The sequence below is a fragment of the Anolis carolinensis genome, chromosome 6 (assembly GCF_035594765.1).
Source record: "Anolis carolinensis isolate JA03-04 chromosome 6, rAnoCar3.1.pri, whole genome shotgun sequence".
Lineage (NCBI taxonomy): Eukaryota > Metazoa > Chordata > Lepidosauria > Squamata > Dactyloidae > Anolis > Anolis carolinensis.
The window spans coordinates 3,790,661-3,815,448 of NC_085846.1; the positions used below are offsets into that span (position 1 = coordinate 3,790,661).

The 24,788-nt window shown below is 44.6% G+C and overlaps 2 protein-coding genes across 2 annotated transcripts; one reads left to right on the forward strand and one right to left on the reverse strand.

Annotated features, from left to right (window-relative positions):
- Window positions 1-1,295: 1,295 nt before the first annotated feature.
- sox15 (SRY-box transcription factor 15) lies at window positions 1,296-6,117 on the forward strand. Its single transcript, XM_062957369.1, has 2 exons — window positions 1,296-1,752; window positions 5,526-6,117. The coding sequence occupies exons 1-2, from the start codon at window positions 1,337-1,339 to the stop codon at window positions 5,758-5,760; spliced, it is 651 nt and encodes a 216-aa protein (XP_062813439.1). The 5' UTR covers window positions 1,296-1,336; the 3' UTR covers window positions 5,761-6,117.
- A 2,025-nt stretch (window positions 6,118-8,142) lies between these two features.
- Window positions 8,143-22,974, reverse strand: mpdu1 (mannose-P-dolichol utilization defect 1). The gene is made up of 7 exons (XM_062957367.1): window positions 22,738-22,974; window positions 21,085-21,150; window positions 19,727-19,859; window positions 17,507-17,592; window positions 14,679-14,797; window positions 13,452-13,562; window positions 8,143-8,516 (listed from the first exon to the last, which is right to left on the reverse strand). The coding sequence occupies exons 1-7, from the start codon at window positions 22,832-22,834 to the stop codon at window positions 8,397-8,399; spliced, it is 732 nt and encodes a 243-aa protein (XP_062813437.1). The 5' UTR covers window positions 22,835-22,974; the 3' UTR covers window positions 8,143-8,396.
- Between the last annotated feature and the right edge of the window lie 1,814 nt (window positions 22,975-24,788).

The following is a 24,788-nucleotide window of genomic DNA, read 5'->3' on the forward strand; positions in this document are numbered from 1 at the left end:
ATTCCTAACGGCCTCGGGCCCCTTCCTTTTCCCCCTCAGCCGCTTAAGCGGCTGAGGGGGAAAAGGAAAGGGCCCGAGGCCGTTAGGAATGGTGGGAGTTGCAGTCCAAAACACCTGCAGGGAGGGCCAAAGTTGGCCCATGCCTGGGACAAAGGATAAAAATAAATGAAAGGTCAATTTCTGACCTCCAGATGTGTTGGGGAAAGGTCCCTGGGTCCCATTCATGCCATAAAACAAACTAAAATGAGAAGGTAAACAAAGTAAAAACAGGCAGTAGGGAAGGAGGGGCGTGGCTTGTGCAGAGGGGGCGTGGTTAGGGGAAAGACTTGGTCCGCTCTGCAATGAATGAAGCCTGAAGGGGGCGTGGCTGACGAGGGCTAGATAGGGAAGGGGCGTGGTTAGGGAAGGGGCGTGGTTAGGGTAAGCTCTGCAATGAATGAAGCCCGAGTAGGCAGAAGGGGGCGTGGCTGACGAGGGCTGGATAGGGAGGGGGCGTGGTTAGGGAAGGGGCGTGGTTAGGGTCAGCTCTGCAATGAATGAAGCCCGAGTAGGCAGAAGGGGGCGTGGCTGACGAGGGCTGGATAGGGAGGGGGCGTGGTTAGGGAAGGGGGCGTGGTTAGGGAAAAGAGTTGGTCCGCTCTGCAATGAATGAAGCCTGAATAGGCAGAAGGCGAGAAGGGGGCGTGGCTGACGAGGGCTGGATAGGGGAAGGAGGGGCGTGGCTTGTACAGAGGGGCGTGGTTAGGGGAAAGACTTGGTCCGCTCTGCAATGAATGAAGCCTGAAGGGGGCGTGGCTGACGAGGGCTGATAGGGAAGGGGCGTGGTTAGGGTCAGCTCTGCAATGAATGAAGCCTGAGTAGGCAGAAGGGGGCGTGGCTGACGAGGGCTGGATAGGGAGGGGGCGTGGTTAGGGAAGGGGCGTGGTTAGGGAAAAGAGTTGGTCCGCTCTGCAATGAATGAAGCCTGAATAGGCAGAAGGCGAGAAGGGGGCGTGGCTGACGAGGGCTGGATAGGGGAAGGAGGGGCGTGGCTTGTACAGAGGGGCGTGGCTAGGGAAAAGAGTTGGTCCGCTCTGCAATGAATGAAGCCTGAATAGGCAGAAAGCGAGAAGGGGGCGTGGTGTGCCTCGAAAGGGGCGTGGCTGACTAGGGCCAGATAAAAGGAGAGGGCGTGGTTTGCGGGTAGGGGGTGTGGTTCGCCTTGCAAGTGAAGCTCCAATAGGCTGGAGGAGAGGGGGCGTGGTCCCCCTTGGAGGCGTGGCTTAGATCGTCTATATAAGCCTCCACGCTGCACGCGTTGCCTCACAACCAGCGAGACCAGCGTAGGAGGACGAAGATGTTCGCTAATGTTTTCCCCTCAGAGCGCCAGTCAGGCGAGGCCTCGTTTTGGCCGCCCTCCCCGCCGCCGGAGGAGGAGAAGAAGGTGAAGCGGCCCATGAACGCCTTCCTCGTGTGGTCGAGCGCGGAGCGGCGCCGGGTGGCGGAGGCCTTCCCGCGGATGCACAACTCGGAGATCTCGAAGCGCCTGGGCGCCGCCTGGCAGCTCCTGCCCGAGGCCCAGAAGCGGCCCTTCCGCGAAGAGGCCCAGCGCCTCCGCGCCCAGCACCTCGCCCGCCACCCCGACTACAAGTTCCGGCCCCGGAGGAAGAGAGCCCGAGGCCCCAAGGCCGCCCCCTCAGCCGCAGGAGCAGCAACAGGCCACGCCCCCACCGGGGCAGGCCACGCCCCCGTCTACCAGGCCACGCCCACCAGGTAAGAGGCAGAAAGTTTGAACGCCTTCAGGACATAAATATAAAAGGTCGCCCATGCACGCCTGTTGCAAACCAGAATTTCTGCTTCTAAGCATTTTTATTTTATTCTAGAATTAATTGTATTTTATTTGGGTCATATTTTGCATTAACTTCCTTTATGTATTAAAATATATTTTATATAATACTAGCTGTGCCCGGCCACGCGTTGCTGTGGCAAAGTGGTGGTAGTATTGGTTAAAAATTGTTGTGTAATTTTTATTTGACGTTATTTGTATTTTTTAATTAATTTTATTGTAAGTTTTCTTTTTATTTATTATATTTTATTATTTTCTTGTATTATTTTTAGTTATTTTCTGTTATTATAGTATTTTATTGTATTAATCTTTTATTGTAAGTTATCTTTTTATTTATTATATTTTATTATTTTCTTGTATTATTTTTTAGATATTTTCTGTTATTGTAGTATTTTATTGTATTAATCTTTTAGTGTTTTTAATTATTTTTTAGTGTTTTTTATTATTTTTTATTGGGTTGCTAGGAGACCAAGTTGGAGGAGCTTAGCCTTCTAACTGGCAGCAGTTGGATAAAAGCAATTATTCCTCTCTCTCTAATTAGGACTTTATTTTTCTTTTCTTTTTGTTGTATCAACCTAGAGGCGTGGATGATGGGTTGTGTTGTCAGATTTCGAGGTTGGGGGGCCTGTAGTTTTGTTGTTTTGTGGGTCGCCGTGATGCCATCACTCTTTTATATATATACTAGCTGTGCCCGGCCACGCGTTGCTGTGGCAAAGTGGTGGTGGTGGTATCGGTTAAAACTTGTTGTGGAATTTTTATTTGACGTTATTTGCATTTTTTTAAATTACTTTTATTGTCACTTATCTTTTTTATTTATTATATTTTATTATTTTGTTGTATTATTTTTAGTCATTTTGTTATAGCATTTTATTGTATTAATTATTTTAGTGTTTTTCATATTTTTTTATTGTATTATTTGTATTTATTTTTTATCATTATTTTATTAACACTGGGCTGAGTGGGTTGCTAGGAGACCAAGTGGGCGGAGCTTAGCCTTCTAACTGGCAGCAATTGGATAAAAACAATTATTCCTCTCCCTCTAATTAGGAATTTATTTTTCTTTTCTTTTTGTTGTATCAACCTAGAGGCATGGATGAGGGGTTGTGATGTCAATTTTCGAGGTTGTGGGGTGTTTACTTTTGTTGTTTTGTCCGCTGCCATGATGCCATCACTCTTTTATATATATAGATAGATAGAATATAATGTACATATATAATAATATAATATATTGTATATGCATGTAATATTTATTATATATTATATGTAAAATTACTATGTAATAATATTGCAGTATCTATATAAAAGGGTAATGGAATCACGGCACCGGACAAAAGAACTAAATTAAATGCCCCACAACCTCGAAAATTGACAGCACAACCTCTCATCCACGCCTCTACGTTCATACAACAAAATGAAAAGAAAAATTAAGTCCTAGCCACAGCAACGCATGGCTGGGCACAGTAGTAGTAATATATAATTCTAATATTGTGCTATGCTAATAATATATAACATATTGTATGTATGTGTAATTTGTAAGCCGCTCTGGGTCCCCTTCAGGGTGAAAAGGAAGGGATATAAATGTAGCAAATAAATAAATAAATATTTTTATTTCATTACATATATATACACACACACATATATAAATATATACTGTGTATCAATGTTAATAATTGTCATGGAATCCTAAATTAGGGTGAGACCACAGGGACTATCCAGTTCAACTCTCTCCTTTCTTTGTTTTTTTGTTTGTTTGTTTTTAATTCACATTTTAGCTTCATTTTGGTGTTAACTAATATTATTTATTTATTTCTATTATTTATTTATTCTTACAGTAAAGAGGCCTCTGGTATTATGTGGAAAATCCACATTGGATGTGTGACGAAGGGAGAGTTTGTTTACCTTTCGGAATAGGGTGCTTTCTGTCTTCATTTTAAAGCAGGTGCTGATCTTGCACTGGTCTTTGTCCAGAAATATTTTGGTATTATTTAATATTACTTGTGCATTTATTTATATGATTATTGTATTATTTTAAAATAATAAAGCAGTGTGATTCTGCAACAAAGAGGACGGAGATCACCTCAGACTGCGCTCATAGCATTCCCAAATCTATGGAAATGATGGTTTCACTATCTTCTGTGACTCCGGTGGCACAGCGAGTTAAACCGCTGAGCTACTGAACTTGTTTACCAAAGCGGGGTGAGCTCCCGCTGTTAGCCCCAGCTCCTGCCAACCTAGCAGTTCACAACATGCAAATGTGAGTAGATCAGTAGATACCGCTCCAGTGGGAAGGCAATGGCACTCAATGAATTAATGCCTATGGCCACATGACCTTGGAGGTGTCGATGGACAACGCCTGCTCTTTGGCTTAGAAATGGAGATGAGCACCAACCCCCAGAGCCGGACACGACTGGACTTAACGTCAGGGGAAACTTTTATTTCTTTGGAGGGCTGATGTGGGGCTTGTCTTGGTCTCCCCATCAGTGCACTTGCCCTGGGCAAGTCGAAACAGGAGGAACCAGCAGCTGAGGAATGCTGAGGCCCAGCCCATGGGCCCCGGGGCAGGGGATGAGGGTTTGGCCCTCCCTCCCTTCCTGCAGGTGTGGGCAGACAGTTCCACCTCACTTTCTGTGCCTGTGAAAAACATGGCTTGTTGCGGAAACAAGGATTCAGTGGAGGCCCGTTTTCCCCGTGATAATAACTTGGGGGTGGCCTGTATTTACAAACGTCTCTGAAACTCTGTGACGTCCTCCCATTCTCCCGACTCTGAAGAGGCTGAGAATTTATTATTTATTAGCGACATTTATATCCCGCCCTTCTCACCCCGAAGGGGACTCCGGGGGACTTACAAGTTATATATACATACAATATATGATATTATTAGTATAGCACAATATAAGCATTATATATTATATTGTACTATACGACTATATTGCAATATTATTAGTAATATTATAAGTAATATAAATATACAATTATAATAGTGTATTGTTATTACATTGTATTACATCATAATAAAAAGGTAAAGGTTTTCCCTGACGTTAAGTCCAGTCATGTCTGGCTCTGGGGGTTGGTGCTCATCTTCATTTCTAAGCCCAAGAGCCGGCGTTGTCCGTAGACACCTCCAAGGTCATGTGGCCATTGGCATGACTGCATGGAGCGTTGTTACCTTCCCACCAGAGCGGTACCTGTTGATCTACTCACATTGGCATGTTTTCAAACTGCTAGGTTGGCAGGAGCTGGGGCTAACATCGGCCACTCCAGAGGCTTGAACCTGGGACTTTTCGGTCTGCAGCTCAGTGCTTTAACACACTTTGCCACCGGGGCAGGATAGAAGAATAAAGTATTATTTATTTATTTACTACATTTATATGCCGCTCTTCTCACCCCGAAGGGGACTCAGAGCAGCTTACAATTCAAATGTACATACAATATATTAGCATAGCACAATATACGCAATTAAATTACTATATTGTACTACATAATTCCATGGTAATATTATTAGTAATATTACATTAATATAGTTGGACGGTGGAATATGATTTCACAAATTGTGGTGGAAGTTTTTCAGCAGAGGCTAGACAGAGGCCATCTGTTGGGAGGGCTTTGATTGGGTCTTCCTGTCTGGCAAAAGGAGCAGAGGATTTTCAGGGACTCTAGTGTTCCTTGATGATAACCACCTTCCCCCTCTTTCTCTCTGCAGCCTCCCGGCCTACAGCAGCATGCAGTCCGCTCCAGCGTTTGCTCTGAACATGAAAGAGCCCAGCGCCCAGCTCGAGGCTCCCGTTACCTACCCGCTGAGCAACTTCCACGACATGATGGTGGCCTATGGGCTGCAGGGCTGTGACTTTGAGGAGCGGTCCGTTCCCTACGGCCTGCCCCAGGCCCCTTACCAATCCCTGGGCTTTGGGAGCCCCCTTTCCTTGACCCCCCTTTGACGCCTTGAGAGACTGAGACCTCTAGGAGAGAGACGCTGAGCATCGATAGGTTAGTCCCGTTTGTAGGTGGTCGGGTGGGATTTGGGGTTATTTTTGTACAAAGTGAAGGAAATATTTTCAAGGGCGAGAGAAACTCCTGCTGGCAGGATGACCCAGGATGTTTACATCCCCAAGTGCCTTCTGCTGCCATTCTGTTTTCTAAAGCATTAATATGATTGTAGGGCAAGAATATGTAACATTAACCACGAAGGTGGGTAGGGGGGTGAGGGAGAGTTTTGTAGTGACTATATATATATTTTTGAAACATGCTCTTTTTTTACAAACATTGCAAATAAATACCTCTTGCATTCCTGAGAATGGATTTGTTTGTGGAAAATGGGATTGTGATGCAGGGAATGGGGCGGCCCCAAAATGCTGGGAGGTCTTAGGTCAGGCCTGGGCAAACTTGGGTCTTGCTTCCAGGGTTTTTGGACTGCAACTCCCACCATTCCTGACAGCCTCAGGCCCCTTCCTTTTGCCCCTCCGCCGCTTAAGCGGCGGAGGGGCAAAAGGAAAGGGCCTGAGGCTGTGAGGAATGGTGGGAGTTGCAGTCCAAAACACCTGGGAGTCCAACTAATTAAACAGGGAGCACAGCGGCAACTTGCATGCATGGTTCAGGACCTCACATGTTATTACAATGATTTCCATTTGCTGACGGCAAATCATTCGGTCGCAAAGTTTCCCAAATTAGCAAAGCATCTGTCAGTTAGCAGCTAGGAATGAATTGCATGGTTCTCCTGGATCAGGCACCAAGATGGAGCAGAACTGAGGTCCCTTTTCTGTTCCAATACACACACACACACACACACACACACATATATATATATATATATATATATATATATATAGAGAGAGAGAGAGAGAGAGAGAGAGAGAGAGTTTTTTCATCCAAGGATGCCTGGCTTCATTCGAAAACATGAGAAATCCAAGCAGGATTCCGTTGGACATATGCATTGCTTGAAGCTTAGATATATGAATAAGCTGTGTGACCCCAAATTGGCTGCTATTATTATTATTATTATTATTATTATTATTATTATTATTATTATTATTATTTTATTATGACACAGCAAACAAGACAGATATGCTGGATTTCGTATCGCAAAATCACAAGTCAAACACTTCCCAAGTGTCTAGGACTCTGTGATGTATTTTTGGATGATGCGTGCAGATCCCAGTCGGGTGGCCTTTTGCAGTTGGTAGATTGTAATTTTGTCAATGTCTATTGTTTCCAAATGCCGGCTGAGATCTTTTGGCACGGCACCGTGTGCCCATCACCACCGGGACCACCTGCACTGGTTTCTGCCAGAGTCTTTGCAGTTCAATCTTGAGGTCCTGAGAGCGGCTGAGTTTTTCCTGTTGTTTTTCATCAATGCGACTGTCACCTGGGATGGCGACATCAATGATCCAAACCTTGTTCTTTTCCACAACTGTGATGTCTGGTGTGTTGTGTTCCAGAACTTTGTCAGTCTGGATTTGGAAGTCCCACAGTATCTTTGTGTGCTCATTTCCCAATACTTTTGCAGGTTTGTGATCCCACCAGTTCTTTGCTGCTGGGAGGTGGTCCATGAGGCATAAGTTCCAATGAATCATTTGGGCCACAGAGTTGTGCCTCTGTTTGTAGTCTGTCTGTGCGATTTTCTTACAGCAGCTGAGGATATGATCAATGGTTTCGTCAGTTTCCTTGCACAGTCTGCATGTTGGGTCATCAGCTGATTTTTCCATCTTGGCCTGAATTGCCTTTGTCCTGATGGCTTGCTCCTGGGCTGCAAGGATCAGGCCTTCTGTCTCCTTCTTCAGGGTCCCATTCGTGAGCCAGAGCCAGGTCTTCTCCTTATCAGCTTTTCCTTCAATTTTGTTAAGGAACTTTCCATGCAGTGTTTTGTTGGTCCAGCTATCAGCTCTAGTTTGTAGCGCGTTTTTCTTGTACTGATTCTTTATTATTATTATTGTCTATTATTATTATTATTATTAATGGCAGTTATTATTATTGGATATTATTATTATTGGGTATTACTATTATTGGGTATTACTATTTTATTATGAAGAATCTCCCAGTATTCCATAGCATTGACCCATGGAAGCTGAAGGGGTGGAACTGCATTAATTCTACAGTGTAGATCCAGCCTCAGTTGTTATATTGTCTTTAGAGCCACCAGTTCTGGCCTGACTCACCTGAAACTCTGGGCAGCTTGCAATGCATTCCCAGTGGAGATACCACCCTCCCTGCCCTCAGGGTGTTATGGTCTCAGAGAATCCTCGTAGTTTGGGGGGAAGGGGAGGCACACTCCGTAATCCCCTCCCCCAGAAAGGAATGTGAAAAATATGAAGCCGAACCAATACTGGAATGCGGGAGAGTTATATTTTGTAGTAAAAGTTCTCGCAAGAACAACCCGTACAGTGATTCCCCTTCCTTCCTTTTCCACCTCCAAGTCCCATTGAGGCAGCATTGATTCCCAAAGCAGCAGACACATCATTGTCCCTTGGCTCAGAGGAGCGCATTGAAAGAGCAAAGCGTTCCTACAGCAGACGGAAGATGGGAGGCCGCTCCTCCACCTGCTGTGATATGCAGAACGAGACCCTTCACCCGGCGGATCCTATGCCTTCTTGCGCTTGTCGACTGGGACGTTCCAGTAGTAGAGGAGCTGCCCCATGATGACCCCGTTGCAGACGGAGGAGACCCCGAAGGTCAGGGCCATGAGGGGGTCACCTGTCTCCTGGGGAGAGAGAATAGAGTGCAAGTGTGGGCAAACTTGAGCTGGAACTCCAGGTGTTTGGACAGCCTATCGACTGTTAGGAATTGTGGGAGTTAAAGTCCAAAACACCTGGAGGGCTGAAGTTTGTCCGTGCATGATATAGTGGGATATTACAACTTCCATGGTTATAGTGGGATATTTATTGGGTGAGTAGGCTTATTAACAAAAGACCCCCCCTTCATAAATGCACAGCAGAGTAACTTATTAGCAACAGTGTGACCCAGCATCAGGAGCCAAAATTGATAAGAGGAACAAAAACATACAGACTGATGTTATCTCTTCCTTTTGGAGCCTTTTTGTAGCTAAATATTATGGTTGTACTACTGTATTTACAAAAACAAGGTTTCCATAATGCAAACAAAGTTCTTTATACTTCTTTGCTTCCACACTGGGCTTCTTTCTTATGTAGATAAACAGCTTCGCTCTCACAGAGCCTTCACACTGGAGCTTCATACCAGGCCCACCTCACACTGAGGCCTTCTCACACTGAGGCCTACTAAGCTCCGGGCACACCTGCTTATATTGAACAGCTTCGCTCTCATAGAGCCTCCTCCCACAACGAACTTACATTAAGAGCTTCACACAGTAGCTTCACACAGAGCAGCCTCCACACTGGAGCATCTCATACCAGGCCTTCTCACACTGAGGCCTACTCATACTGAGGCCTTTCTCACACTGAGGCCTACAAGAGCTTCACACAGTAGCCTTCAGAAATGAGGCCTTCAACCTGGGGCTTCTCTCACTGAAGCTTCTCACACAGAGGCCTACTATCACGGAGACTTCTCTCACACTGAGGCCTACTAAACTACAGGCACACCTGCTTATATTGACTCACATTTTTGTAATTAAAAATGCTTAATTTTTAATATTTCTGACAATAACATCCATAATTACAATAAGTTTTGGAAAATATTCTATAACTGCAGGCTGGGATGGCCTTCGCCCTCAGTTGCAGCATCACACTGCTGGCTCAAGGCTCCTTCTAGGACTACAGCTCTCTCTAAGGAGATGACGAAGCCGCCTTCCTCCTCCTCCTCCTGGGGCAAAGGCTGCACCCAAAGTGGCAACCAGGCCTCCCTCCGCCCAGCCCTTGGGGCAGGATCCGAGGAAAAGAAGAAAAGGAAATCTCTCCCAAGAATTGGGTTGAGAGGGGACATGACAGCACTGTTTAAGTATTTGAAATGATGCCATAAGGAAGAGGGAGGAGGCTGGTTTTCAGCTGCTCTGGAGGATTCCACCTCTCCAGAGCATGGGTGTGTCAGAAATATTAAACATTAACTACGTATTTTTAATTACAAAAATGTGAGTAAAGGTAGGAGAAAGAAATTGGGAAAAATTATGGAAAGCAAGGCATCTCAAAAATTTATCAATTAGAATAAAAGAAAACTACTACAAGATAGTATGGAAGTAGTATTTGACCCCAATAAAGATACATACCCTGTTTCCCCTAAAATAAGACATCCCCTGAAAATAAGACGTAGTAGAGGTTTTGCTGAAATGCTAAATATAAGGCCTCCCCTGAAAGTAAGACCTAGCAAAGTTTTTGTTTGGAAGCATACCCGGCAAACAGAACACGAGAGCCTGCAGGATCAGTAAATGTACATACCATAGAGTGTTGTACATGGAAATATTGGTAGTAACAAGACATTCTTGATAGGATTCACAGTTTGCCTGGTTATGCTGGTTTGTGATGACAACTACTGTACAGTATATAATAAATGTTCATTTTTTTGTTCAACAATAAATGTGAATTCTTCTTCATGGAAAAATAAGACATCCCCTGAAAATAAGACCTAGAGCATCTTTGGGAGCAAATATTAATATAAGACACTGTCTTATTTTTGGGGAAAGACGGTAATATGGATAAGAGCTGTTCAGAAAAATGTTGGAGGGGTTGTCAAGAAAGGGGGACATATATTCATATGTGGTGGGAATGTAAGTATGTACGGAGTTTTTGGGGAAAGGTCATAGTAGAAAGAGAGAGTATCATGATGAAAAAAATACAAACCCAGCGACTACTATTATCTATAATACAGATGAATGGAAAGAAAATGAAAAGAATTTGGTAACAATGTTGCTAACGGCTGCAAGATTATTAATAGCAAGAAATTGGAAAGGGGAGGTGGAAATTAAAATAGATTGGTACAAGGAAATTTGGAAATTAGCAATAAATGATAAATTAACATGCAATTTAAATGTCAAAAAAGGCCTAAGGAAGAAAAATGATTTTTAAAGTAGAGTCTCACTTAACCAACATAAACGGGCCGGCAGAATGTTGGATAAGCAAATATGTTGGATAATAAGGCGGGATTAAGGAAAAGCCTATTAAACATCAAATTAAGTTATGATTTTGCAAATGAAGCACCAAAACATCATGTTATACAACAAATTTGACAGAAAAAGTAGTTCAATACGCAGTAATGCTATGTAGTAATTACTGTATTTATGAATTTAGCACCAAAATATCACGATATATTGAAAACATTGACTACAAAAATGCGTCGTTGGATAATCCAGAACGTTGGATAAGCGAGTGTTGGATAAGTGAGACTCTACTGTACTGTATATGGAAGAAATTTATTGAAGAAACATTAAGGAGGGAAGATGGGAATCAACCCCCACCAGAAGAAATGAGGTTCTGGTTGGACTATAAAGAAATGGACTCCGGTGATGGGGAGCACAACGGGTAGAACTCTGGGGGAAGGAAAAGAATTAATTATATGAATTGTAAAGATTTTTCTTTCCTTTGTAACAAAATTAATAGTAATGTAATAAAAAATATTTTTTTAAAAATGTGAGTAAAGCACTGAAAGGGTTAAATAGATGCAATGATACAGCAAAAGCTGCATTTCAATGTAAGCAGCTGTGCCTGGAGCTTAGTAGGCCTCAGTGTGAGAAGCTCCAGTGTGAAGGCTGCTGTGTGAAGCTCCTGTGCAAGTTCATTGTGAGAGGAGGCTCTGTGAGAGCGAAGCTGTTTATCTGCATGAGAAAGAAGCCCAGTGTGGAAGCAGAGAAAGAAGTACAGTAGAGTCTCACTTATCCAACATTCTGGATTATCCAACACATTTTTGTAGTCAATGTTTTCAATACATTGTGATATTTTGGTGCTAAATTCATAAATACAGTAATTACTACATAGCATTACTGCGTATTGAACTACTTTTTCTGTGAAATTTGTTGTAAAACATGATGTTTTGGTGCTTCATTTGTAAAATCATAACCTAATTTGATGTTTAATAGGCTTTTCCTTAATCCCTCCTTATTATCCAACATACTCACTTATCCAACATTCTGTTAATGTGGGATTTGTGTATTGGTAGTGTTTAAATGCAATTTGTGTCTTGATTTGTATTGCATACTGACTGCATCATCCAGAGTGTACTATAGTCTGTAAAGAGTTAATTACTGAGAAGCTGTGATGACCTGGATGTGTGGCTGGAACTGGGGAGTGTCCAGACACAAGTGTGTGTGCATTACTGATTGCATCAGTTCAGTTCTGTTCTCTTCTGAGTTGTGTCAAGTCCTGTGTCTATTGTCTGCAAGTCTGTTTGTCTTGTACAGTAAAACTTTGTATATAGTTTTACCAAAGTCTCTGGATGTCTCTTCGTTCTGCACTCCACTGATTCATACAACTACTGCTGCGCTGCGTAAATTACTCTGACACATTCTGCCGGCCCATTTATGTTGGATAAGTGAGGGGTCCCCAAAACTACTGCAGGGGTCCCCAAACTAAGGCCCGGGGGCTGGATGCGGCCCATCAAAGCCATTTATCTGGCCCCCATGGCACAAGGGCAGAAGGGGGTTAGGCTAAATAACCCAAAGGGTCTCCTCTTCTCTTACAACCATTATTATTATTATTATTATTATTATTATTATTATTATTATTATTAACATTGAGGCTGGGTGGCCATCTGTCAGGGGTGCTTTGCTTGTGCTTTTGGTGCATAAAGGCAGAAGGGGTTTGGACTAAATAGCCCAAGCGGTCTCTTCCAACCCTTTTTATTATTATTATTATTATTATTATCATCATCATCATCATTAAGGCTGGGTGGCCATCTGTTGGGGATGCTTTGCTTGTGCTTTTGGTGCATAAAGGCAGAAGGGGGTTGGACTAAATGGCCCAAGCGGTCTCTTCCAACCCTCTTTATTATTTATTATTATTATTATTATTATTATTATTATTATTATTATTATATTTATTATTATTATTATTATTATCATCATCATCATCATTGAGGCTGGGTGGCCATCTGTCAGGGGTGCTTTGCTTGTGCTTTTGGTGCATAAAGGCAGAAGGGGGTTGGATTAAATAGCCCAAGCGGTCTCTTCCAACCCTCTTTATTATTATTATTATTATTATTATTATTATTATTATTATTATTATTATTATTATCATCATCATTGAGGCTGGGTGGCCATCTGTTGGGGGTGCTTTGCTTGTGCTTTTGGTGCATAAAGGCAGAAGGGGGTTGGACTAAATGGCCCAAAGGGTCTCTTCCAACCCTCTTTTTTATTATTATTATTGTTGTTGTCATTATTATTATTTATTATTATTGCTCAATGGCCAACTATAGTCCGGCCCTCCAACGGTCCGAAGGATCTGTTTAAAAAGTTTGGGGACCCCTGTTCTACTGTATAAAGAACTTCATTTGCGTTATGGAAACCTTGTTTTTCTGTAAACAGTGCAACCATATTATTTTGCTACCAAGTAAAGCCTCCAAAGGAAGAGACAACTTCACAACCTCTGAGGATGCCTGCCACTAATGTGGGTGAAACATCAGGAGAGAATGCTTCTGGGACATGCCCAGAAAACTCAACAGCAACCCAGTGATTCTGGCCATGAAAGCCTTCGACGACACAAAGTTATCCCTTCTCGGATACAGAGGCGCATCCTACCTGGATGGAGGTGAATATCCGCGCCAGGGACCCCGCGAAGAGCAAGGAGGCCGTGATGGCCGAGAGCTGCCCGGTGTGGCCGTTGCGGTAGTTGGTGGCCGCTTGCAAGAGCTGCAGGAGGGAGAGGAGGAGAAAGCAAAGGTCTAATAGGCCATCTTTGTCCCTCCAGGTGTTTTGGACTGCAACTCCCACCATTCCTGACAGCCTCAGGCCCCTTCCTTTTCCCCCTCGGCCGCTTAAGCGGCCGAGGGGGAAAAGGAAGGGGCCTGAGGCTGTGTGATGACTCATGGGCCTTGTAGTCCTGTTCCTAGTACTATTGTGGCAGACGAAGAGGAAAACATGGGATTTTCGCCGGTTCAGCAAGAGCCGGAGCCTCTTCACCTGCAGGATGTTGATGTTTGCCCACAAGAATTCAGCCAAACAGGCCTTGGGCAGAACTCCCCCCCGTTTTCCAGGAGGGAAAATTATTCTAAAGATAGGGGAGTCAGGGAGGCTAATCGCAGAAGCCTGAGAATCGCTGCCAAACAAATGGCTGATTAGGTCTGCTTCCCTTGGGAAATTCTAAGGAGTCATGCATCTGGACAGAGTTGGGTTTCGCTTCTCGTTCTCTAGGGAAAGTGTTCTGTTGGCGGGAAAACGAGACCCAATATAGGTGTTTGGCGCGAGGGATACTTTGCGGAGTCAATTGATCAGCTTGAGGAGAGAGATTGTGTGTGGACTTCGTAAGCCCAGTTCCTTGCTTCCCGGATCAAGCTTCAAGCCTTGCCTTGTCTCACGGTTTTACCACGGACTCTGTTTCATGGTTCATGTTCGTCTTGCCTCCAGTCACGGATCTAGTCGAGAATCAAGTTTATTTCCAGCCTTGTTGTCAAGCTTCATTGGACTTTAAAGACTCTGTTATTTCCCCACACTATTGCTTGGCAAAGTGTGTGTTTCGGTCAAGTGGATTAAAACTTTGAACTCTAATATCTTATATTGGACAATACATTTCTGGAGTATATTTGACCTTATCTGAAAGGTCTGCTTCTGAACTATATTCTTCACTTGTTTTTATTGATTTTATATATTTCTTTAATAAAGATATTAGATAGAGACTGGCCTCTGTGTAAGGTTATTGGTGCTCTGCAGCCAGGGTCCTGACAGGCTGTCAGGAATGGTGGGAGTTGCAGTCCAAAACGCCTAGAAGGACAAAGATAGCCCCTCTCCAGAAGACCTTTGCTGACCTACCCTGCTGATGACCACGGCTGGCATGTTGGAGGCCTGGAGGGCGGTTACCAGGGCCGGAGGAGTAAACGAGGAGAGGAGGAAGGAGAGGAGGCTCAGGTAGACGAGGAGGAAGGAGACACCTGCAAGGAAGGAATGGTGGCCTTTTTTATACAGGGCAGGCCCAGGACGATTCCAACATCCACCTTGTCATGCATGCATGGGCAAACTTCGTCCCTCCAGGTGTTTTGGACTTCAACTCCCACAATATAGGCCATTAGTATTGGACATAACTGCGCCCAGTCTCTGGGCACACATCCCTTTGGAAATAAATCATAATCATTGTTGGGAATCACCCTGGACTACTCGTTAGATAGATGATAGAGTTAGATTGAGGGAATCCTTTCCCTGTTTTCCAAAGCATGCCTAGATAGGCTTTACTTTGTTTCACAGGATACTTTGTATCCTGTTTACGTCACATCCCTTACTTTGAAGTTAGTAGAAATGTGAATCTTTAGGGACACTAACTTCTCATTGGTCAGAATGTCTTTTATGGCCCCAATAAACTGGACCATGAGGTTGGAACCATTTTGGTTCAGTCTCTTCTCCCTTTGTTCTTCTTCCTAACAAGCAGCATCTTGCTGTCTCTCCTTTCCTTTCTTATTTTTCCTTAGAAACCAGTCTAGAGTAGACTAGACAGCTCCCAAGCCTTTCTATCTACAATGGAGTTCTTTTTACCTGAATAAATACCTTTTGAACTTTTACTGAGACTCTGCAGTCCATTGCAATCCTAAGTCAAAGGCTTCTCTTTGCTCACCCCGTGTAAGTAACTGTTGCATTTGGGCCGGGCTGTGGCGTAGCTGGCTAGTAACCAGCTGCAATAAATCACTACTGACCAAGAGCTCATGAGTTCGAAGCCCGGGTCGGGTTAAGCCCCCGACCATTAAATAGCCTGGCTTGCTGTTGACCTATGCAGCCCCGAAAGACAGTTGCATCTGTCAAGTAGGGAAATTTAGGTACGCTTTATGCGGGAGGCTAATTTAACTAATTTACAACATCATAAAACTGCCAGCAAAACATGAGGAAAGGAATGAGGAAGTACAGCCACTACTGGACGGTGAAGCAACAGCTCCCCCTGTGGCCGGAATCGTGAAGCTGGGGGGGGAAAAAAGTTAAATGCCTCTGTGTCTGTCTATATATGTTGTTTGTCTGTTGGCACTGAATGTTTGCCATATATGTGTTCATTGTAATCCGCCCTGAGTCCCCTTCAGGGTGAGAAGGGCGGAATATAAATACTGTAAATAAATAAATAAATTTGAAAGCTTTTGCTTTTGCTACTCTGCTGCCTTTTGGTGGAATCTCCCCCAGAGAGGGTTAAATTGAGTCTAACCGCTCGGAGATTACCACAACAAACATAACTTTGTTAAAAAGGGGAAATAATGTCCTATCTGTTTGGCAAATGTGCATCTCCATGAACATATGGAGACCACCTTTTGAAAACCATTAGTCAAGAAAAGCATGAGCTTATTAGAAGTCAACCCTTTGAACACAGGCATTCATGTAATGGCACACAGGCAACTCAGCTGTTAGACTGAAGAACCATGTCTTTGAACTGCCAAAGACAAAAACATGCCACTGCAAAAATATATATGGTTAGCAGAGGATGGTTGTTTCTCTAAAGTTGAAATTGCAGTTGCAATTGCCCAAAACATATACACTCCCTTTAAAAACCTTTTAGTTTAAAGTATGCATTCAGAGATTAAAAACAGAGTCTTCTTTGAAAAATAACGTACAGTAGAGTCTCGCTTATCCAACGTAAACAGGCCGGCAGAATGTTGGATAAACGAATATCTTGGATAATAAGGAGAGATTAAGGAAAAGCCTATTAAACATCACATCAGGTTATGATTTTACAAATTAAGCACCAAAAGATCATGTTATACAACAAATTTGACAGAAAAAGTAGTTCAATACATCGTAATGCTATTTAGTAATTACTGTATTTATTAATTTAGCACCAAAATATCATGATGTATTGAAAACATTGACTACAAAAATATGTTGGATAAGCGAGTGTTGGATAAGTGAGACTCTACTGTATCTTGTTTACTCGTAAAAATCTTGTATTAATTCACCATACAGGCATATTTCTTATTGAAGTTTAATTACAAGTTTTTTTTTCGTGTCAGGAGTGACTTGAGAAACTACAAGTGTGAGAGAATTGGCCATCTGCAAAGACATTACCCAAGGGTAGCCCGGATGTTTTTACCATCCTTGTGGGAGGCTTCTCTCATGTCCCCGCATGGGGAGCTGGCCCTGACAGAGGAAGCTCATCTGCATCCTCCCTGGGTTGGATTCAAACTGGCAACCTTCAGGTCGGCAACCCAACCTTCAAGTCATCAGTCCTGTCGGCACGAGGGTTTAACCCACTGCACCATCAGAGCTCCACAGTTACAGATAGGATGTAGCTTCTCTGTGTTGAGTACACAGGGTATCATTCTTAATCAATAGTCCGTAGTTTTTAAGTATAGTTGTACTCACTGAAGTTCATAAGCATATTTCTGTATTTAAGTCCAAACAGTAACATGCATGCATCCACCTCCACTGAGGTGTAAAACAGACTGACTACAAAATGGAGTACTGAGTCTGAACATGCTCAGTACAGTGACATGTCCATAACCCCTTCCCAAACCAAACTGACACATAGAATACAGGTTAGCAAATATATACATTAACAAATGAACTGAAAGGCTTGGGAGTTGGAAGTCCAAAACACCTGGAGGGATGAAATTTGCTCATGCCTAACTGCTTAACCATCTCTCCATCCAAGACCCCATCGTTCCCAAACATACCTCGCCCCGTGTGTCCCCCAAAATGTTGCACCAGGAACCCGATCGCCATGGTCTGCACCATGAGGAAGAGGGCCTCCCCCCAGGCACTGTCAAGGGGAGAAAAGCAGAGGCATAAATACAATTAATACACAAAAGATAAAACAGGAATACACTAAAAACAAGAGTTTACAACCATTAAAATATCAGTCAACCAGGTACAGTTCTGTCGTCTGCATCGGTGGAGGAACTGCAGCAGCAAAATAGGAATAACATAATAAGTTGAAGTACATAAGTGATGGGGACCTAATAAAATTCAGGATAGAATTAAAATGCCAGCTGAGGCTGATCATCCAGTGACTGTCTAACCAAACGCCAACCAAAACATCCAAGTCTTCAGTCTTCAGTTTTCCTGAAGGACGAAAGAGAAGGAGCCAACCTAATATCCCTGGGGAGGGAGTTCCATTATTATTATTATTATTATTATTATTATTATTATTATTATTATTATTATTATTATTATTTTATTATGACACAGCAAACAAGATAGATACGCTGGATTTCGTATCACAAAATTACAAGTCAAACACTTCCCAAGTGTTGTTGTTGTTATTATTATTATTATTATTGAAACAAAGACATAGTATGACATGGCAAATGAGATGTATATGCTGGATTTCATATTACATTATTATTATTATTATTATTATTATTATTATTATTATTATTATTATTATTATTATTATTATTTATACCCTACTTAACATCAAAGTGCCTTAACATAAAAGCATCACATACAATTTAAAATATACAAATATGCAAACACTAAAGCAGGAATATATATATATATATACACACACACACACACACATATACATACACATACAGTAGAGTCTCACTTATCCAAGACTCACTTATCCAAGGTTCTGGATTACCCAAGGCATTTTTGTAGTCAATGTTTTCAATGTATCATGATATTTTGGTGTTAAATTCGTAAATACAGTAATTACTACATAGCATTAATGTTTATTGAACTACTTTTTCTGTCAAATGTGTTGTATAACATGATGTTTTGGTGCTTAATTTGTAAAATCATAACCTAATTTGATGATTAATAGGCTTTTCCTTAATCCCTCCTTATTATCCAAGATATTCGCTTATGCAAAGTTCTGCCGGCCTGTTTAGCTTGGATAAGTGAGACTCTACTGTATAAACAGTATTAAAAAATTCCCAGTTAAAAACTATTAGGTAACTGTTTGGAATTGGGAACTGCTCCCCTACCCCACTCACTGTAAACAAAAATACCATTAAAATACAGTAAAGTCTCACTTATCCAACGTAAACGGGCCGGCAGAACGTTGAATAAGCGAATATGCTGGATAAAAAGGAGAGATTAAGGAAAAGCCTATTAAACATTAAATTAGGTTATGATTTTACAAATTAAGCACCAAAACATCATGTTAGACAACAAATTTGACAGAAAAAGTAGTTCAATACGCAGTAATGCTATGTAGTAATTACTGTATTTACGAATTTAGCACCAAAATATCATGATGTATTGAAAACATCGACTACAAAAATGTGCTGGATGATCCAGAACGTTGGATAAGCGAGTGTTGGATAAGTGTATTTGAAAAATCTATGTTTTGCCCCCTGAATTCAATCTAGTGGGCATCATGGTCCATTTTGCCACATTTAGGTCTTCATTTAGGTCCAAGAAAGACCTTTTTTTAACAACAGGACCTGGAAGCCATTTCTTATGTTTCAAAACAAGGCACTTAGGGCCCAAAATAGCCAGTTTTGTGAGTCATATTGTTAAAATGGAATACCCAAGGGAATCTGAAATTTGCAATTTATTCCAGAGGCCCTTTTTGGATGAAAAGCAGCCCAGAAAGCCATCCGTTTTCGACTAACAATTATGCCCTTATCTCATGATTCTGCTTCTGGGGTGTATAAGGCTACATTTGCTGATCCTCACCATCCATTCTTTGTGATGGAGGGAAGCTGGATTATGGGAGCTACAGTCCAAGGCTTCCAAAGGGAACCAGTCAAAGAAAGGCTGCATTCCCTCCCCATAAGGTCCCTTTGGATCAGGCTGGGATTAGAAAGGAACAAGGTTGGACTGGATGACCCATGAGGTCTCTTCCAACTCGATGATTCTATAAGGTGGGTGGGCTGGTTCCTAGTCTGTCAATCCTGCTTTGAGACCCTTCAAGGGAGGCCCATGTTGTGCGTTATTGTTACCTGAAGGGGAAGCTGCGGGAGACGCTGTAGACCATGGTTCCAGTGATGGCCATGAGCTCCAGCAAAATGGCGTTGAAGCTCAGCCCCTCCGCACTCCGGGCCCCCAGGATCTTGGCGATCTGGGGCAGCTTCACTGCAGGAAAGGGGGAGAAACAAGGCCAGGGTGAGTCCAGCACGGAGATTCAGAGGGTCAGGTGTTATGCTGAAGCACCCAGAATCCCATGCTGGGAGAGAAATTCCTAGGAGCTGGTAGTGGTTGCTGTTGTTGCTGGTGCTGTCTCCAGGGTCACTGGTTCTGCATAGGTAAAGGTTTCCCTGACGTTAAGTCCAGTCGTGACCAACTCTGGGGGTTGTTGCTCATCTCTATTTCTAAGCTGAAGAGCCGGCGTTGTCCGCAGACACCTCCAAGGTCATGTGGCCATTGGCATGACTGCATGGAGCGCCGTTACCTTCCCGCCTGAGCGGTACCTATTGATCTACTCACATTGGCATGTTTTCGAACTGCTAGGTTGGCAGAAGCTAGCCCTGAGTCCCTTCGGGTGATTCGCCACCCTGAGTCCCTTCGGGTGAGAAGGGCGGGATATAAATGTTGGAAATAAATAAATAAATAAGCTGGAGCTAACAGCGGGCGCTCAGTCTGCTCCCGGGATTTGAACCTGGGACCTTTTGGTCTGCAAATTTAGCAGCTCAGCGCTTTAACACACTTCGCCACTGGGTCATAACCCTCCCAAAATGTTCATTTCTTCCCCAAGCACTGGAAGCCCCATCTATCTTTAATAAACTTCCAAGGCCTTGGGCCCCTCTCAGGCAACTGGAGTGGTTTGTTTTCTGTTCTTCGGGAATACAAGAGCCTAGCACTATTGCCTTGTCTATATAGGGCCTTAGCTTCAATATATTTTATTTATTTATTTATTAGTGACATTTATATCCCGCCTTTCTCATCCTGAAGGGGACTCAGGGTGGCTTACAAGTTGTACATACAATATATTACAATTATATATTGTACATACAATATATTATATTATTAACATAGCACAATATAAGCATTACATATTACTATATTGTACTATAACACTATATTTTAATATTATTAGTAATATTGCATGTAATATAAATATGCCATTATAATATTGTATTATTATTATATTGTATCACATTATAATATTAATATTATACGCACATACAACATATTATATTATTAGCATAGTATAATAAGCTTAAGCGGCCGAGGGGCAAAAGGAAAGGGCCTGAGGCTGTCAGGAATGGTGGGAGTTGGAGTCCAAAACACCTCGAGGGCCCAAGTTTGCCCATGCCTGGTGTAGATGCACCCAAATTAAGCATACATGCCAAGTGCTTACCCATGAGGGAGCCAGCGACGATGGCGAATCCGAGGCCTTTACTGATTAAGATTTTGAGGCAGGGAACTACAGGAGAGAAAAGGGCAAAAAAAAGGGATCAGCCACCTTTTGATCATGCCGATGATACTTTATGGAATACTTTCTTGAGGTCAGTCAACTTCATGAATGAAAAACAAGGATAAAGGCTTCACATCTAAGTCCCAATTTGGTAAAATGGGATATAAATAACAACAACAATAAATGTGTTGTTGAAAGCTTTCATGGCTGGAATCACTGGGTTGCTGTGAGTTTTCCGGGATGTGTGGCCATGTTCCAGAAGTATTCTCTCCTGACGTTTCACCCACATCTATGGCAGGCATCCTCAGAGGTTGTGAGGTCTGTTGGAAACTAGGCAAGTAGTGCTTATATATATACAGTAGAGTCTCACTTAGCCAACACTCGCTTATCCAACGTTATGGATTATCCAACGCATTTTTGTAGTCGATGTTTTCAATAAATCGTGATATTTTGGTGCTAAATTTGTAAATACAGTAATTACAACATAACATTACTGTGTATTGAACTACTTTTTCTGTCAAATTTGTTGTATAACATGTTTTGGTGCTTAATTTGTAAAATCATAACCTAATTTGATGTTTAATAGGCTTTTCCTTAATCCCTCCTGTTTATCCAACATATTCGCTTATCCAACATTTTGCCGGCCCGTTTATGTTGGATAAGTGAGACTCTACTGTATATATATCTGTGGAATAATGTCCAGGGTGGGAGAAAGAATTCTTGTTTGCCTGAGGCAAGTGTGACTGTTGCAACTGGCCAGCTTGATTAGCACTGAATGGCCTTGCAGCTTCAAAGCCTGGCTGCTTTCTGCCTGGGGGAATCCTTTGCTGGGAGGTGTTAGCTGGCCTTGATTGGACCGTCCACAGATATCTAAATCCCACTTGCTAAGTTTCCAACAGGCCTCACAACCTCTGGGGATGCCTGCTGCAGATGTGGGCGAAACGTCAGGAGAGAATGCTTCTGGAACATGGCCAGACAGCCTGGAAAACTCACAGCAACTAAGTGTTTTAAATTGAGAGTCACTGTTACAATTTGAAGGTAAAGTGGGATGTACAAATAAGAAAATAATAAGAAATAATTGGTGGTGGTTTTTTAAAAAACGGAGAAAAAGCGAGAGAAGTTTCTAATTCCTTTAGGTGTAAAATGAACTTTGAACATAGAAGGCGAAACACTTCCGCCCAAAACCAAAATGGCGCTAAGTGGCTTCCACGTCTGATCTGCAGTATTTCTACGGCGCTTCATACCATCAAAAAATTCATGGTAGCCGAAAAAACATTAAAGAAGAAAATACAAATCCTACTGTACTATATACTACATAAGCAAGTTTAAAATGGAATGGTTTTGCCAGGTTGGAGCAGGGGAAATTGCTCCTTCCTCAAAAAGCGGGGAAATGGTGCGATGACGAAACTTCCGCTGCTGCCAAAATGGCCGCCTAGGCATTTCCGGCTGTGGGCAAAGATGGCAGACGCACAATGGCGCCCTTCATCAAGATGGCCGCCCTCATTGGGCACTTCCGTCAAGGCCGCGCGTCCCCCGAGCGACCCCGGGATCCCTGACTTTGTGCTGCGGGGCGGAGGCGGCGAGGAGGCGACTCACTGTGCAAGAGGTTGAAGCGGACGAGGAGCTCATCGTAGCACTGCGCGGGGAGGATGTGCGGGACCAAGAGGCCCTCCAGCGTTGAGGACGCCGCCATTTTGGGAAAAGCGAAGAAGCTTCCGCTCTCATGCACTGTGAGCTCTGCGCATGCGCGCTGAGGGCTGTTCAGGGGAAATCTCAGTTCCGCGCATGCTCAGTGAGTACTCATCTAGCCTGGCCGGATTTTGAGGCCTTCTGCATTCCTTGGCCTATGTTCAATGGCATTCTCTACGCATGCGCGCGGAGGTGTGGACGTGTAAGCAGAGGGAATTCGGTTCTTGTGCGCATGCTCGAAGCCTGTTCAATGCTTTCACACAAATACGTTCAGTGGCATTCTCTACACGCATGCGCGCGGCGGTGTGACTAAGCGGAGGGGAATTCGGCTCTTGTGCGCATGCTCGAAGCCTGTTCAATGCTTTCACACAAATACGTTCAGTGGCATTCTCTACACGCATGCGCGCGGCGGTGTGACTAAGCGGAGGGGAATTCGGCTCTTGTGCGCGTGCGCGAAGCGTGTTCAATCCTCTCACACAGGCCTGGCTAGTTTTGGCTACGTTCAGTGGCATTCTCTACACGCATGCGCGCGGCGTTGTGACTGTAAGCGGAGGGGAATTCGGCTCTTTTGCGCGTGCGCGAAGCCTGTTCAATCGTCTCAAACAAAACAGGCTAGTGTTGTCGAAGGCTTTCATGGCCGGGATCACAGCGTTATTGTATGTTTTCCGGGCTGTATGGCCATGTTCTAGAAGTATTCGTTTTTGGTTACGTTCAGTGGCGTTCTCTACACGCATGCGCGCGGCGGCCTGACTAAGCGGAGGGCAATTCGCCTCTTGTGCGCATGCGCGAAGCCTGTTCAGGTCTCTCACACAAAGCAGGCTAGCTTTGGCTACGTTCAGTGGCATTCTCTACGCATGCGCGCGGCGTTGTAACTAAGCGGAGGGGAATTCGGCTCTTGTGCGCGTGCGCGAAGCCTGCTCATTCCTCTCACACAGGCCTGGCTTGTGTGAAGCCCCTGCGCGTGCGCACTCGGCGGGAGGGAGGCCGTTCCAGTGGCGGCGTCGCGCAGGCGCACTTTGATTCTTCATCCATCCATCCTTCTCTTCATGACTTTGACCAAAGGGACAAAATGGCGGCCACTTCTCCTCAGCAGCCATCTTGCCCGGCCCCCAATGGCCCTGAGGGCGCTGAGGAGAGTTCCCAGGTGCTGCCGGCCCTCAGCCGTGGGGCCGTGGCCCTGTGTTTGCTGCAGTTCCTGAGGCTGCAGCGTGGGCGGAGGCTGAGGGAGGAGGCCAGGCGCCGCCGCATTGCCCGCCACCGCCGAGCCCAGGCCCGCTCCCGCCGAAGCTTCGCCCTGCTGTGGCTGTGCCGTGCCCTGGGCCAGGAGGGCGGTCTCCACGGCAACGAGGGCCTGTCCCGGCTGCTGAGGGAGCGCCGCTTGTGGACCAAGGCCCGCAGCTCGGCCTTCTGGGAGACGGTGCGGCTCAAGGCCTTCCCGCCGCAGGAGTGGGCCCAGCACTTCCGCCTCTCCCCGCCCACCTTCGACTTCCTCTGCGCCCGCTTGCAGGCCGCCATCCGCCGCCGCGACACCAACATGCGCCGCGCCATCCCGGCCGACGTGCGCCTGGCCCTGACCCTGTGGCGCCTGGGGGCCGGCACCGAGTTCCGGGCCGTGGAGCAGCTCTTCGGCGTCTCCCGCTCCACCGTCTGCAAGGTCCTGCGCGACGTCTGCGAGGCCCTGGTGGCCCTGCTCACGCCCGCCTTTGTCCGCCCGCCCGAGGCCAGACAAGTCGCCGCCGGGAACGGCTTCCCCTTGCCGCAGATGGCCGGCGCCCTGGAGTGCCTCCACGTCCCCATCCGCGCCCCCAACGAGGACCCCGCCGGGTACTGCAACCCCCGCGGGTGGCACTCGGTGGTGCTGCAGGCGGCCGTGGACTCGCGGGGCTGCTTCTGGGACATCAACGTGGGCTGCCCCGGTGGCGTGGCCCAAGCACACGTCTTGCGGACGTCAGAGCTCT